At 44.6% G+C, this 16,180-nt stretch overlaps 1 protein-coding gene across 1 annotated transcript in view; it reads left to right on the top strand.

The window, feature by feature from the left end:
• tfb1m (transcription factor B1, mitochondrial) overlaps positions 1-16,180 on the top strand; it is a 44,984-nt gene that overhangs the window by 24,474 nt on the left and 4,330 nt on the right. The window contains exons 5-6 of the mRNA XM_078404706.1: positions 3,867-4,018; positions 7,528-7,647. Coding sequence (XP_078260832.1) covers positions 3,867-4,018; positions 7,528-7,647 — 272 coding nt within the window. The remainder of the gene's footprint in view (positions 1-3,866; positions 4,019-7,527; positions 7,648-16,180) is intronic.

Here is a 16,180-nt window from a genome sequence, read left to right on the forward strand (position 1 = left end):
CCTCCTCCCCAGAGATGCTGCCTGTCCCGCTGAGTTACTCCAGCATTTTGTGTCTATCTTCGGTGTAAACCAGCATGTGCAGTCCCTTCCAACATAGTCCCTGCTTATTGTTTGCTAATTTCCAATTTTTCCGTCACATGTAAACTTTGTGTTCATACTCGATATACCAGCTTCAAAGTCAAATATATAGATAGATGTGGACTACTTTTATCTTTCAAGAAAGTGCATTATGTGACTCTCTGTAAACATGTTTATAATCTAAGATAAACAGTCATGCCATTATTTTAGCACTAATTTAATGTAATTAGTTTCATCCTGGATTATTAACTCAAACCACAATTTGACTTGAGTCACAATGATTTTACTGAGCCAACTCTAACCACCCCCCTGACATCAGTCTGAGGAAGGGTCTCGACCCGAAACGTCACCCATTCCTTCTCTCCTGAGATGCTGCCTGACCCGCTGAGTTACTCCAGCATTTTGTGATTAAATACCTTCGAATTGTACCAGCATCTGCAGTTATTTTCTTACACAATTCTAACCTCATAGTAGATTGAGATTAACCAGTACTTTTTCCCCACTTTAGTTTTTTTCTTCTGGAAACCATTTGCTGCCATATCATCAGCCACAATGATGAATTTTATTCCATTTAACAAAACTGAGAAGCTGGAATCAATCATTGTGTGAGTCATTCAGGCTATGTCTAATTAGCTTAGCTCCATAATGGAAAAAATAAAATGGATCTAATTGGGATATGTTGCCATCTTGTGGCCAAGCCCAGTATTTGAACAAGCTTTGAAAAGTAAATGAATAATGAAAAATCGAACCAAATGGAAGTGTAGATTAGCTTGTGATAAGCGATTTAAAATGATGGTGTATTGAAATTTCTGTATTTGCAGTAATACAGGTTCTTTTCAAAAATGAGTATGGTGGTGCAGTTCTGTGTAAGAAAATAACTGCAGATGCTGGTACAAATCGAAGGTTATTTATTCACAAAATGCTGGAGTAACTCAGCAGGTCAGGCAGCATCTCAGGAGAGAAGGAATGGGTGACGTTTCGGGTCGAGACCCTTCTTCAAACTGATGGTGCAGCGGTAGAGTTGCTGCCTTACAGCGCCAGAGACCCGGGTTTGATCCTGAACATGGGTGCTGTCTGTACGGAGTTTGTACGTTCTCCCCGTGACCTGCGTGGGTTTTCTCCGAGTTCTTTAGTTTCCTTCCACACTCCCAAGATGTGCAGGTTTGTAGGTTAATTGGCGTGGTATAAATGAAAATTGTCCCTTGTGTGTGTAGGATAGTGTAAGTGTGGGGATGGTGGGCCGAATGGCCTACTCCTGCACCTATTGTCTATTGTGTGGGGATCGCTGGTCGGTGCAGACTTGGTGGACCAACGGGCCTGTGTCCACTCTGTATTTCTAAACTAAACTAAGCTGAACTTCCGGTGTCAGTTTTTAACATGAAACTAGACCAAGTTGGGCCCAAACCTCTCCTGCATTGGTGAAGCACCCTCTCCTCCCTCCCCCCCTCCTCCCTCCCTCCCCTCCTCCTCCTTCCACTCCCCCTCCAGTCCCCCTCCCCTCCCCCCTCCCCTCTCCACTTCCCCTTCCCCCTCTCCATCCCCCTCAACCCCCCTTATCCACCTTCCTCCCTCCCCCCCCCCTCCCCACACACACACATCTTCTCGCCCCTTCTCCCCACCTTTCTTCTCGCCCTCCATCCCTCCCTCCCCATTTCATTAGGACTTCAAGTACTATGGACAATGTGGTCTCTTATATGGATTTGAGGTGTTATTTTGTACTGTGTTTTCAATTCAGTGAATGATGCATCTTGTGTGTATATATAAAAAAACACAAAGAATTGTAGATGGGGGAAAAAAAGAGATAGATTTAAACTTTAAAATGTGAATAACTTTAAAAATATAACACCGATTTCAATAAAACTACTTGCTTTTCCATTAAAGTGATGTCGATGAGTAAGGTGGGCCTAAAATTGTCAAGCTATCGTGTGCCTTTTTGGCTGTAGTTCGATCACAAACAAACAAACAAGCAAGAGTTTTAGTATATAGATGAAATGATTGCAATTGTGTTTCATAATGGTAGTATAAATTTCATGTATGTACAGGCCTACGTTGTGTGATGACTTGGACCTCAGTGAGAATAATAAATTATTGTGTTTGTCCCATAAAATGAGGCTGGATAGAATTCAACATTTTATCAAGATTCTAGATGCCGAAGTCTGTTCATTGATGTTCATTTTTTATTACATTAAGTTGGAAGGAAATTGTAAACATTGCAGTACATTATTAATGGAATAAATAGAATTTCAAAGTCTGAAATTATTCGCTCATTCTTAAGTTAAAACTTGTCAGGAAATTATGTAGATGTGTTTTAAATGGGACATGACACCACAAAAGGGGTCCCTACACACACACACACACACACACACACACACAAGGTTTAATTTACATTTATACCAAGCCAATTAACTCACAACCCTGTACGTCTTTGGAGTGTGGGAGGAAGCCGAAGATCTCGGAGAAAACCCACGTGGTCACGGGGAGAACGTACAAACTCTGTACAGACAGCACCCGTAGTCAGGATCGAACCTGGATTTCTGGCGCTTCTTAGGCAGTAGCTCTACCACTATGCCACCGTGCCACCCTGAAAGTATTTCCGTTGATAATTTCATAGTTTGGTTTATTTTTCAATCAGTACTCTTGAAAATTCCAGACAGATTACCGTTATAGTATTCTGAAAGTCTTTCCTTTCCTATAGACACTGTGGAGAAGAATAGATTCATCATCGATGAAGCATATGCCAATTAGCAGATTTTTCTTTGAGTTACCAAGTGCATGGCCAAATATTTCAGTACAATTATTGATAATTATGGATGTGGTGCTGCATATTGGCAAGTGAAAATTCAGAGTGGCATGATTTGAGATTAAATAGTTACTCCCGAAACTCTCCTTTGTAGGATTTGGTTATTTTATAGACAATAGACAATAGGTGCAGGAGGAGGCCATTCGGCCCTTCGAGCCAGCACCGCCATTCAATGTGATCATGGCTGATCATTCTCAATCAGTACCCCGTTCCTGCCTTCTCCCCATACCCCCTGACTCCACTATCATTAAGAGCTCTATCTAGCTCTCTCTCGAATGCATTCAGAGAATTGGCCTCCACTGCCTTCTGAGGCATTCCAACTCAGAATCAATTGACTCCATCAAGCAACATGTCTTATTGTGGGGAATGCGTATTTCCCAGTTCCACTGCTACCGAAGATAGACACAAAAAGCTGGAGTAACTCAGCGGGTCAGGCAGCATCACTGGAGAAAAGGAAAAGGTGACATTTCGGGTCGAGACCCTTCTTCAGACTGAGAGTCAGGGGAAAGGGAACGAGAGAAATAGACGGTGATGCCGAGAGAACAAATGAATGAAAGAGATGCAAAAAACTTAACGATGATAAAACAACCAGGCCACTGTTAGCTGTGGGCTAGGTGAGAACGAGTATAGAGGAGTATAAACTACAAGTCGTTTGTGTCTATGTTCGAGTTAAACCAGCATCTGCAGTTCCTTCCTACACATTTCCACTGCTACTGATATGTTTCATGGTTCTACGAAATCACTTTGAGATTCTGTTTTCAGACAAGAAGTGGAAACAATGCCAATACTCTGTGAAAGTACAATATAAAAATGTATAAAAGTTCATCGAACTTTCAGCAGTTGAGCTTGTTAATTGGTAGGACAATTATATTTTTATTAACCTATTTTGATTTTCACTTTTATAAAATAACATGGTTAATGAAATTGATAATATGGTTCCCCGCCATTTTCACTTATTCACTGCTTGTTTTTATAAATTACATTTTAGGATTACCAAATGTGCACATCATTGGGAACCTGCCCTTCAGTGTTTCAACGCATCTCATTATTAAGTGGTTGGAGAATATTGCAAATCGTGATGGACCCTTTGTCTATGGGAGGACACAGATGACCCTAACCTTTCAAAAGGAGGTTGCAGAGGTATGTGTTGGACGTTCTGATGTTCGCCTGGTGGTAATGTTTGATTTCCATCAAGTAAATTCAATGTACATCCATTTTACTCTCGTTTGTCATTGGCTTTATCCTCTCTACTTTTACTTAGACGATATTAATTCTGTTCATTTTGTGTGCCACTTTTGGCTGCTGCTCAGGAGCGAAATCTTCCCTTTCCACTTTTTTTTGGCCTTCTTTCTTCCATACTTTTTCCTCGCATCGAGATGACTCTCTGTCCTCGTGCTTCTGTTCTTCTCATTCCGCGTGTTCTTTCAGGTGTCTGTCCAATGTCCTCATAATTGGAGACATCTATCCATCTATATACTAAAACTCTCTGTTTGTTTGTTTGTTTGTTCCTGAACTACAGCCAACACGGTACACGATAGCGCGGCAATTTCAGGCCCACCTTACTCACCGTCGTCCCTTTGGTGCTAATGGAAGAAGTTTCATTGAAATCGGTGTTATATTTTAAAAGTTATTCACATTTTAAAAGTTTAAATCTATCTCCTAGGGCGGGAGGCGGGGAGGGGAGGGGAAGAGAGGGGGGAGGGGAAGGGAGGGGAGGGAAGGGGAGGGGAAGGGAGAGGGGAAGAGGGGGAGGGGAGGGGAGGGAAGAAGGGAGGGGAGGTGGGGAGGAGAGGGTGCTGCACCAATGCAGGAGAGGTTTGGGCCCAACGGGTCCACTTGATCTAGTCATCAATAACTGTCTAGTCATCAAGAGAACATTGAAGGAACTAAAGGTGGCATGACAGGTTGATAAGGTGGTTAAAAAGGTCAGCCTGGATGCCTTTTATTAGCTAAAGCAAGAATGTTACGGTAGGACTATGAACAGGTCTGATGAGGTCAGAGCTTGAGTAATGCTGATCACATTATGGGAAAGATGGGACTGCACTGACGAGGCTGTGGAGTAGACTTATGAGGATGTTGTCAGGACTGTCAGCACTTGTCGTGCTGGAAGGTTGGATGACTTTATCAGCAACGTGGATGTGACTGACTGTTCGGCATCCTGTCTCATAAATTTTCTTTGTTTTGAATTAATAATTATTCAACCCATTGGAGAAAAGGAATAATGAGGGCAACACGGTGGCGCTGCGGTGGAGATACCGCCTTACAGCGCCGGAGACCCGGGTTCCATCCCGACTATGGGTGCTGTCTGTACGGAGTTTGTACATTCTCCCCGTGACCTGCGTGGGTTTTCTCCGAGATCTTCGGTTTCCTCCCACACTCCAAAGACGTACAGGTTTGTTGGTTGATTGGCTTGGGTTTCTATATTTGGTATAAGTGGCCCTCCTACGGAAAGCCCAAGCCAGATGGGCAGGCCATGTCGTCAGAATGCCCGAGAGTCGACTGCCAAAACAGCTCCTGTATGGAGAACTGCGTCAGGGCAAGCGCTCAATAGGAGGACAGAAGAAACGGTTTAAGGACTGCCTCAAAGTGTCCCTCAAAGACTTGGACATCAACCTCAGCACTTGGGAGTCTCTTGCTCTGGACCGCCCAACCTGGCGTAGCAAGCTCACCACAGGAGCCCGTGCAGCAGAGAACAGACGCACTGCAGAGGCCCAGAGGAAACGCACCGCGCGCAAGGCCCGGGCTACCTCCACTCCCACTGCAGCACCCATCCACTTGTGTCCTACGTGTGGGCGTGCCTTCCGGGCCCGAATTGGCCTCACCAGTCACTTCCGGACCCACAGTCACCAATCCTCCAACTGAAAGTGAAGTCACGGTCATCTTCCAACCCGAAGGACAACTTTGTTCCCCCTTCCCCCCCCCCCCCCCCCTTGTTGTTTTCATTTTCACCGTGATTGATTTATATATTTGATAGCATCGATATGGAAATGACATTCTCAATCTCGTTGTACTTGTACAATGACAATAAAATATATTGTATTGTATTGTGTGTGTAGGCTTGTGTTAATGTGCGGGGATCGCTGGTCGGTGCAGACTCGGTGGGCCGAAGGGCCCCGTTTCCGCGCTGTACCTCTAAACTAAACTAAACTAAACTAGACTGGGAACTTTCAGATGCTGGGAAAAATTGGCTGAGATTGTTTGATTTGCATTAGTGGACGTCGTGAGAAGATTTCATTGAGGTTTATAAAACCAAGTAGATTTAGAAATACAGCGCAGAAACAGGCCCTTCGGCCCACCAAGTCCACGCCGCCCAGTGATCCCCGCACATTAACACTATCCTACACCCACTGGAGACAATTTTTACATTTGCCCAGCCAATTAACCTACATACCTGTACGTCTCTGGAGTGTGGGAGGAAACCGAAGATCTCAGAGAAAACCCACGCAGGTCACGGGGAGAACGTACAAACTCCGTACAGATGGAACCTGAGTCTCCGACGCTGTAAGGCAGCAACTCTATCGCTGCGCCACCGTGCCGCCCAGATAAAATAGATATGAAGGACCTGTTTCCCTTTGCAGAAGATCTAAGTCACATGGCGTACGTGCAAAGTAATCAGCAGGGGATTGAAACACTTCTTTGAGTGCTGCAATGTTGAATGACTCGATGTCAGTTGGTGAACAGCATCCTGTAACTTAAATAATTATTCGTGCCTCAATTAATAATTATTCGTGCCTTTGGAGGAAAGGAATAACCAGCCAGCATGTGGTTTTATTTACGTGAGATATGAATCAGGAGTCGGGAGTGTTTTATTGTGTCGTATGTCCCAGATAGAACAATGAAATTCTTACTTCCAGCAACGCAACAGAATATGTAAACACAGTGCACTGTAAACAACATAATAAACCAGAGAAAAAAAGTTGTGTGTGTGTGTATGTACACATACTGGAGTTTAGAAGGATGAGAGGGGATCTTATAGAAACATATAAAATTATAAAAGGACTGGACAAGCTAGATGCAGGAAAAATGTTCCCAATGTTGGGGGAGTCCAGAACCAGGGGCCACATAGTTTTAGAATAAAGGGGAGGCCATTTAAAACTGAGGTGAGAAAAAACTTTTTCACCCAGAGAGTTGTGAATTTGTGGAATTCTCTGCCACAGAAAGCAGTGGAAGCCAAATCACTGGATGGATTTAAGAGAGAGTTAGATAGAGCTCTAGGGGTTAGTGGAATCAAGAGACATGGGGAGAAGGCAGGCACGGGTTACTGATTGTGGACGATCAGCCATGATCACAATGAATGGCGGTGCTGGCTCAAAGGGCCGAATGGCCTCCTCCTGCACCTATTTTCTATTTCTATGTTTCTATACTCACAATAATACATAGATGTATAGATCATATATATTATACACGCACACATACGTACACACACAAACAAACAAACATAGTGCAATAATAGTCTATGTAGTTCAGAGCTTATTGGAGGTTGTAGTGTTTAATAGCCTAATGGCTGTATTTAGGGAACTTGATTCCGAGGATTCTTTGTCTTGTGTGAGAGCATAAAGTCACTATTTCTGCTCATATGAAGAAACCAAACAACTGTTGCCTTTAAAGATGGTTGCGTTAGACTTTGAACCCATTTGTTTCTTCCACAGCGACTCACAGCAAGTACCAGCAGTAGGCAAAGGAGCCGGTTATCAGTGATGTCTCAGTATTTGTGTAATGTGAAAAGCTGCTTCACTATTCCAGGCAGAGCCTTTGTTCCAAAGCCTAAGGTAAAATATTCTTTGCATTGTTGTATTAAAGTCTCTGTTGTGGAATTGCATTTTACATTCCACGTGTCTGAACTTTGTATATATGGAAGCCATCTCAAAATTAGCATCATGGGTTGCGGGCTTTAAAAGTTCGATTATAATTAGTTTCCGTAAATAACTGTGGCCTAGAAAATGCTTCCAGGACTGAGTGGGTTTAGATTTAGAGATACAGCGCGGAAACAGGCCCTTCGGCCCACCGGGTCCGCACCGCCCAGCGATCCCCGCACATTAACACTATCCTACACACACAATTTTTACATTTACCCAGTCAATTAACCTACATACCTGTACATCTTTGGAGTGTGGGAGAAAACCGAAGATCTCGGAGAAAACCCACGCAGGTCACGGGGAGAACGTACAAACTCCGTACAGATGGGGCCCGTAGTCAGGATCGAACCTGAGTCTCCGGCGCTGCATTCGCTGTAAGGCAGCAACTCTACCGTTGCGCCACCGTGCCGCCATATGATGAGCGTTTGACAGCACTGGGCCTGTACTCGCTGGAGTTTAGAAGGTTGAGAAGGGACCTCATTGAGAATTACAGAACAATGAAAGGCACAGATAGAGTGGATGTGGAGAGGATGTTTCCACTGGTGGAAGAGTCTAGGATCAGAGGTCACAGCCTCAGAATTAAAGGGCGCTCTTTTAGAAAGGAGGTGAGAAGGAACTTCTTTAGTCAGAGGGTAGTTAATCTGTGGAACGCATTGCCACAGGGGGCTGTGGAGGACAAGTCAGTGGATATTTTAAAGACAGAGATAGACGTTCTTGATTAGAACGGGTGTCAGGTATTATGGGGAGAAGTCAGGAAAATGGGATTGGGTGGCATGATTGAATGGTGGAGTACTCGATGGGCCGAATGACCTAATTTGAACTTGTGAACTTGTTAGGCTGTTTGTGCCTGTACTAGTTATTAAAAGAGTTGTCCATTTAGACCTGTCTTCCAGTCTTTTCATCACACTAATTCCTTCAAAGACAGGTCAAGTTATCTTCTGAAAAAGATCATGGAATTTAATTATGGCACTTTTTTAGTAGATCAACCCAAAGATTTTCATATGAAGTAATTGCTTTAAATATTTCCAGTGTTTATTTTGTTCATTATTTTAAATTAATTCCCTCTGTATACAGGGCCGTTTGACAGAAAGAACTTTCCCTTTCCACTTGTTCTATCAAAATTCCCCATAACATTAAACTTAATTTACACGGTGGCGCAGCGGTAGAGTTGCTGCCTTACAGCGCCAGAGACCCGGGTTCGATCCTGACTACGGGCGCCGTCTGTACGGAGTTTGTACGCTCTCCCCGTAACCTGCATGGGTTTTCTCCGAGATCTTCGGTTTCCTCCCACACTCTAAAGATGTGTTAATTGACTGGGTAAATGTAAAAATTGGCCCTAGTGGGTGTAGGATAGTGTTAATGTGCGGGGATCGCTGGGCGGCGCGGACCCGGTGGGCCGAAGGGCCTGTTTCCGCGCTGTATCTCTAAATCTAAATCTAAATCTAAAAATGGGGAGGGGGAGCCAGTCTACCCCACTACAGAAGTGGGAGGAGTTGAGTTTGATAGCCACATGGAAAAGGATAGACAATAGACAATAGACGTACAGGTATGTAGGTTAATTGGCTGGGTAAATGTAAAAATTGTCCCTAGTGGGTGTAGGATAGTGTTAATGTGCGGGGATCGCTGGGCGGCACGGACTTGGAGGGCCGAAAAGGCCTGTTTCCGGCTGTATATATATGATATGATATGATGATAATAGGTGCAGGAATAGGCCATTCAGCCCATCGAGCCAGCACCACCATTCAATGCGATCATGGCTGATCACTCTCAATCAGTACCCCGTTCCTGCCTTCTCCCCATACCCCCTCACTCCTGTGGCGTTCTGTCCTGCACCTTGGTGGGACCAGTCATCTATTCCTTTTCTCCAGAGATGCTGTCTGATCCGCTGAGTTCCTGATCCAGGTTCTTGTGTCCATCTTCTGTATTTCTCCACCTGAAATATATCTGAAGATCTGGCCAGTAGAAACCACTAACATACCTACTTTTACCTCAGTATCTGGATGGAGTGGATATTGGGGAAGGAGTTGGTGTCATCTATCACTGTGTACAGAATAGTGAAGAAAGCCAATGGAATGTTGCCCTTCATCACAAGAGGATTTGAGTATAGGAGCAAAGAGGTCCTTCTGCAGTTGTACAGGGCCCTAGTGAGACCGCACCTGGAGTACTGTGTGCAGCTTTGGTCTCCCAATTTGAGGAAAGACGTCCTTGCTATTGAGGCAGTGCAGCGTAAGTTCGCAAGATTAATCCCTGGGATGGCGGGACTGTCATATGAGGAAAGATTGGAAAGACTGGGCTTGTATTCACTGGAATTTGGAAGGATGAGAGGGGACCTTATAGAGACGTATAAAATTATAAAAGGGCTGGACAAGCTCGATGCAGGAAGAATGTTCCCAATGTTGAGGGAGTCCAGAACCAGGGGCCACATTCTAAGAATAAAGGGGAGGCCTTTTAAAACTGAGGTGAGAAAAAAAATTTCACCCAGAGTTGTAAATTTGTGTAATTCTCTGCCACAGAGGGCAGTGGAGGCCAATTCACTGGATGAATTTAAAAGAGAGTTAGATAGAGCTCTAGGGGCTAACGGAATCGAGGGACATGGGGAGAAGGCAGGCACGGGTTACTGATTGTGGATGATCAGCCAGGATCACAATGAATGGCGGTGCTGGCTCGAAAGGCCAAATGGCCTCCTCCTGCACCTATTTGCTGTGTTCAAGACTGGGGATTGGAGATGAACAATTAGTTCTGGCTCCATGAATTGGGAATACCAACTCCTGTTACTTGGGGCAGGTATGGCCACTCTTCAGTCCCAGCCATGGTGCCATAGGTGGCAGTGAAAGATGTGAAGACCTTGCAGAAGGTACAGCTGTATTTGTGCAGGAACGAAACTCCAGACGCTGGTTTACACTGAAGATAGACGCAAAACGCTGGAGTAACTCAACGGGACAGGCAGACTAATTCAGATTGTAAGTAAGAATTTGTCGGGAGAATATTTGACGGATATTTGATTCAAAAACAGCTTTTGAAGTGGACAAAATGTGTCTGAAGGAACTGCAGATGCAGGTTTAAACCAAAGATAGACACAAAAGGCGGCACGGTGGCACAGCGGTAGAGTTGCTGCCTTACAGCGGATGCAGCGCCGGAGACTCAGGTTCGATCCTGACTACGGGCACCGTCTGTACGGAGTTTGTACGTTCTCCCCGTGACCTGCGTGGGTTTTCTCTGAGATCTTCGGTTTCCTCCCACACTCCAAAGACGTTCAGGTTTGTAGGTTAATTGGCTGGGCAAATGTAAACAAATTGTCCCTAGTGGGTGTAGGATAGTGTTAGTGTGTGGGGATCGCTGGGCGGCGCGGACCCGGTGGGCCGAAGGGCCTGTTTCTGATCTGTATCTCTAAATCTAAAAAACCTAAAATGCTAGAGTAACTCAGGAGGACAGGCAGCATCTCTGGAGAGATTCCTTCTCTCCAGAGATGCTGCCTGTCCTGCTGAGTTACTCCAGCGTTTTGTGTCTATTTCTGCTTTTAAAGTAGAAATGGATAGCCACATTAAGGAGAGAAAAAGAAACACAATTATGGAGAAACAGAGATGCTGCCCTTTGTGTCAGCATTTTGTGTCAATGTACAGCTGGGTTTTATTGAAATGGTTCCAATTATAATATAATTGTGTGGATTGTTTTTAATTCAGCAAGGCTAAGGGTAATGTTGATGCAAGCGTTAATATTAATGTGGGTGTAGATAATTTGTTTGAAGTGGCTGACAACCGGTAATCGGAGGTCATTTTATGTGATTGGTGAAAGAATCAGAAGTGACATGAGGGGAACATTGTAACTAGACAATAGACAATAGGTGCAGGATCCGGCCATTCGGCCCTTCGAGCCAGCACCGCCATTCAATGTGATCATGGCTGACTATTCTCAATCAGTACCCCGTTCCTGCCTTCTCCCCATACCCCCTGACTCCGCTATCCTTAAGAGCTCTATCTAGCTCTCTCTTGAATGCATTCCGATTAATGTAGATTAAATGGATCGGTAAATGTAAAAATTGTTCAGTCTGAAGAAGGGTCTCGACCCGAAACGTCACCCATTCCTTCTCTCCTGAGATGCTGCCTGACCTGCTGAGTTACTCCAGCATTTTGTGAATAAATACCTTAATTGTAAGCATTTGTATTTTTTAATGGATTCCTTGTGATGGTGGACACTGTTCATTTGCATTGGGTACTGGCTCATCCTGCTTGTGTCTAAAATGAGCAAATATTAATTAATTTAATTGCAAACATTGACACTGCTTGTGTAGGTACTAGCTGCATTGAATTATAGCATTTGGCCTGTATTATCTACATGGCTCCCGACAGAGCAATCCTATTCATCTATATATCCTGTTCCTTCTTCATAGCCTTGCAAATGATTATTCCATTTATATATTAAATTTGCTTTGATGGTGCTTATTGCCTCCAGCACCCACGCAGCAGTGGATTCCAGGCCCATAAATACTTAAGCGTCGAACCGTTTTTCCACTCACCGTCCTGTTATCTTCAGGATTTGCCCTAAAATATCCTTGAACCATCCACGAATGGATACTGCCCACCTCTATTTACTGTATTTAGTCCAATTGTGATCTTGTGCACCTCTCTGTCAGATCTGCTGTCGACCTTTTCTCCGCCTTCTCCTCCCCCCAAATAGAACACGAGCTTCCTCTTGTCTTCACCTGCCAGCTTCCACATTCAATGGAGCTTCTCTGCCACCTTGAGTCAGCGCTGTGGTGGGGGTCTGTTCTCTCCATGGCACTGTGGTGCACCCTTCCATCCTCACCAACCATTCATACTCTCAAAACATTTCCCATGTATACCTGCCCTTTTATATCCTACCATCCCTGTTGTATCGGGTTCTAAATAGTAGACTTAAGGACATAAGGAATAGGAGTCAAATTTGGCCCAAGTCTACTCTGCCATTCGATCATGGCTGATCTATCTCTCCTTCCTAACCCCCTTCTCCCCATAAACTCTGACACCCACACTAATCAAGAATCTATCCATCTCTGCCTTAAAAATATCCACTGGCTTGGCTTCCACAACCTTCTGTGGCATCACAAATCTTCCAGACGAAGCAATAATTCACATGGGTGGCACGGGGTTAGAGTTGCTGCCTTACAGCGCCAGAGACCCGGTTTCGATCCCGACTACGGGTGCCGTCTGTACGGAGCTTGTACGTTCTCCCCGGGGCCTGCGTGGGTTTTCTCCGAGATCTTCGGTTACCTGCCACGCTCCAATGACGTACAGGTTTGTAGATTAATTGGCCTGGTTATAAATGTAAATCTGTCCCTGGTGCGTGTAGGATGGTGTTAATGTGCGGGGGTCGCTGGTCGATGTGGACACGGTGGGCTGAAGAGCCTGTTTCTGCACTGTATCTCTAAACTAAACTAAGCTAAATGTGCTCTTCATGGAGTTAATGACATTTGATGCTCATAACATAGTCTCCAATTCAGTGGAAAAAAATCAATAGCCATTTGGGTGTCTTCTTTGCAGAACACTTGCATTCAGTCCACGTGGACAACTTCTAGTTGTCGGCCATTTTAATTATCATGTATCACTGTGAATGGCTCGATTGTAATCATGTATTGTCTTTCCGCTGACCGATAGGATGCAGCAAAAGCTTTTCACTGTACCTCGGTACACGTGACAAACATCTAAACTAAATAATTCTCCTTTGCACTCCCATTCGGTACCTTCGTCTGCCTCCCACAATGCACAATGTAAGTGCATTTTAACAGCACTTCAATTTCCATCTTGTATTTGGGATTTTAGTACTAAATTTAGTAAGATTGGGTGACCGACCCTCTGTTTTTCTCTCATTCTGCCTGCTGGATTTTATAGTAAGTGTTACCCTGATGACTTTGGTTTTCCCCCTAACATATATGCACCTTCTGTTCATTCCATATATTTGCAAACTGAAACTAGTTTGCTATTTCGCATTTCCAGTTTTGATGAATGATCATTGACCTGGGATGTCCACTCTCTTTTTCTCCCTACTTGGGTGCTACCCGCATTTTAGTTTAGTTTAGAGATACAGCGTGGAAACAGGCCCTTCGGCCCACCGAGTCCACGCCGACCAGCGATCCCCGCACATTAACATCATCCTACACACACTGGGGACAATTTACATTTATACCAAGCCAATTAACCTACAAAAATGCACGTCTTTGGAGTGTGGGAGGAAACCGAAGATCTCAGAGAAAACCCAGGCGGTCACGGGGAGAACGTACAAACTCCGTACAGACGGCACCCGTAGTCAGATTTGAACCTGGGTGTCCAGCGCTAATCTACTGCCGAGCCCATTTTCTGTGTTTTTTAAAAATTCTTATTTCTCTCAACCTTGTTTTATGGAAAACAACCCCCAATTTCTCCATTCTATCTGTTCAGCCATCGTGGTTGATGTTTTTATGCTCCTGCGATTCCTTTTGGTACAGCAAGTTGAGCTGTTGTCAGTTTCAGCAACCCTGACTAAATTCTGGTGTCCTGTGCTTTCTGCGTGGAGTTTGCATGTCCTTCTTGCGACCAAGGGATCTCCTCAGGAAGACTTGGTTTTCTTCACACAGTCCAAAGACATTTGCAAGGTAGATTACTTGGCTGCTGTAAAGTGCCCCTACTGTGTAGATGAACAGTGGAACCTGGGAGTAGCTGATGTGTATGTGCGAAGACAGGGAATTGTGCAAATGCGTTGGTGGGCCAAAGGGTTTGTTAATGTGCTCTATGACTCCCTGACTTATGACTCTACAACGTTACTCTGTGTGGTCGGCAGAATTGGACACCGTACTCCAGTTGTGGCACAACCAGTGATGGACACAAAATGCCGGAGTAACTCAGCCGCACAGGCAGCATCTCTGGAGAGAAGGAATGGGTGACGTTTCGGGTCGAGACCAAGTCTGAAGAAGGGTTTCCACCCGAAACGTCACTCGTTCCTTCTCTCCAGAGATGCTGCCTGCCCCTCTGAGTTACTCCGGCATTTTGTGTCCATCGTCGGTGTAAACCAGCACCTGCAGTTCCTTCCGACAAATGGCATAACCAATGTTTTATGCAGATTCAATGCGACTCAATCTATTCTATGTTCCAGACGCGAATAGATGTGAAGAATTGTTAGCTTTCTTACTGCAGGATGTAGAGAAATGCAACAAAATCAACTGGTGCAGCAGGGCAAAGAAAAGAGTTTGGATTTGTTAATTCCATATCTTGTTATGGTGGCCAGATCTTTTTATTAAATGTGATTCTTCAGTTGCAGAGGGAGTTTAGATTATTCAACTGCCTGTGGAAAAATTCAGGACACTTTCAATTATTTTCTGTTATGCAAAAAGTTTAGTTTTGAGATGCAGTGTGGAAACAGGCCCTTCGGCCCACTGAGTCCGTCCCAACCAGCAATCCCCACACACTAGTTCTATCCTACAGGGGCAATTTTACAGAAGCCAATTAACCTACAAACGTGAGGGTGTAGGTTTACTAGGTTAATTCCCGGAATGGCGGGACTGTCATATGTTGAAAGACTGGAGCGACTAGGCTTGTATACACTGGAATTTAGAAGGATGAGAGGGGATCTTATCGAAACGTATAAGATTATTAAGGGGTTGGACACGTTAGAGGCAGGAAACATGTTCCCAATGTTGGGGGAGTCCAGAACCAGGGGCCACAGTTTAAGAATAAGGGGTAGGCCATTTAGAACGGAGACGAGGAAAAACTTTTTCAGTCAGAGAGTTGTGAATCTGTGGAATTCTCTGCCTCAGAAGGCAGTGGAGGCCAATTCTCTGAATGCATTCATGAGAGAGCTAGATAGAGCTCTTAAGGATAGCGGAGTCATGGGGTATGGGGAGAAGGCAGGAACTGGGTACTGATTGAGAATGATCAGCCATGATCACATTGAATGGCGGTGCTGGCTCGAAGGGCCGAATGGCCTCCTCCTGCACCTATTGTCTATTGTCTACAAACCTGCACGTCTTTGGAATGTGGGAGGAAATCAGAGCACCCGGGGAAAACCCACGCAGTCATGTGGAGAAGGTGCAGACTCCATACAAATACCACCCATAGTCAGGATTGAACCCGGGTCTCTGGCGCTGTAAGGTGGCAACTCTACCGCTGTGCCACCGCGCTGTCCCCCAAGGTTGAATCTGTGCTATGTCAGCTCCATTTTACCCACCTGCTGATAAATCTGGAATAATAAAATACATGGTGTTAAATTGGGAGGAGCTGACGGACAAAATACATTCAAGCCACACAGCCAACAGCTCGTGCAAGGAGAAACATGCAGATAATTGTGTTACAGTTGCAGGAAAAAAAGTTCAAGGTCTGCAAAGAGGTAGGTTGGAAGATTGTCACTACAAAAACATATGGAAGACTATTTAGTTGTACATGATGGGGGGAGAAAGCTTGATCCTTAATCTGTGGTATTTGAGTTAAAGCTTTTGTATCTT

This window comes from Rhinoraja longicauda, chromosome 9, assembly GCF_053455715.1.
Source record: "Rhinoraja longicauda isolate Sanriku21f chromosome 9, sRhiLon1.1, whole genome shotgun sequence".
Lineage (NCBI taxonomy): Eukaryota > Metazoa > Chordata > Chondrichthyes > Rajiformes > Arhynchobatidae > Rhinoraja > Rhinoraja longicauda.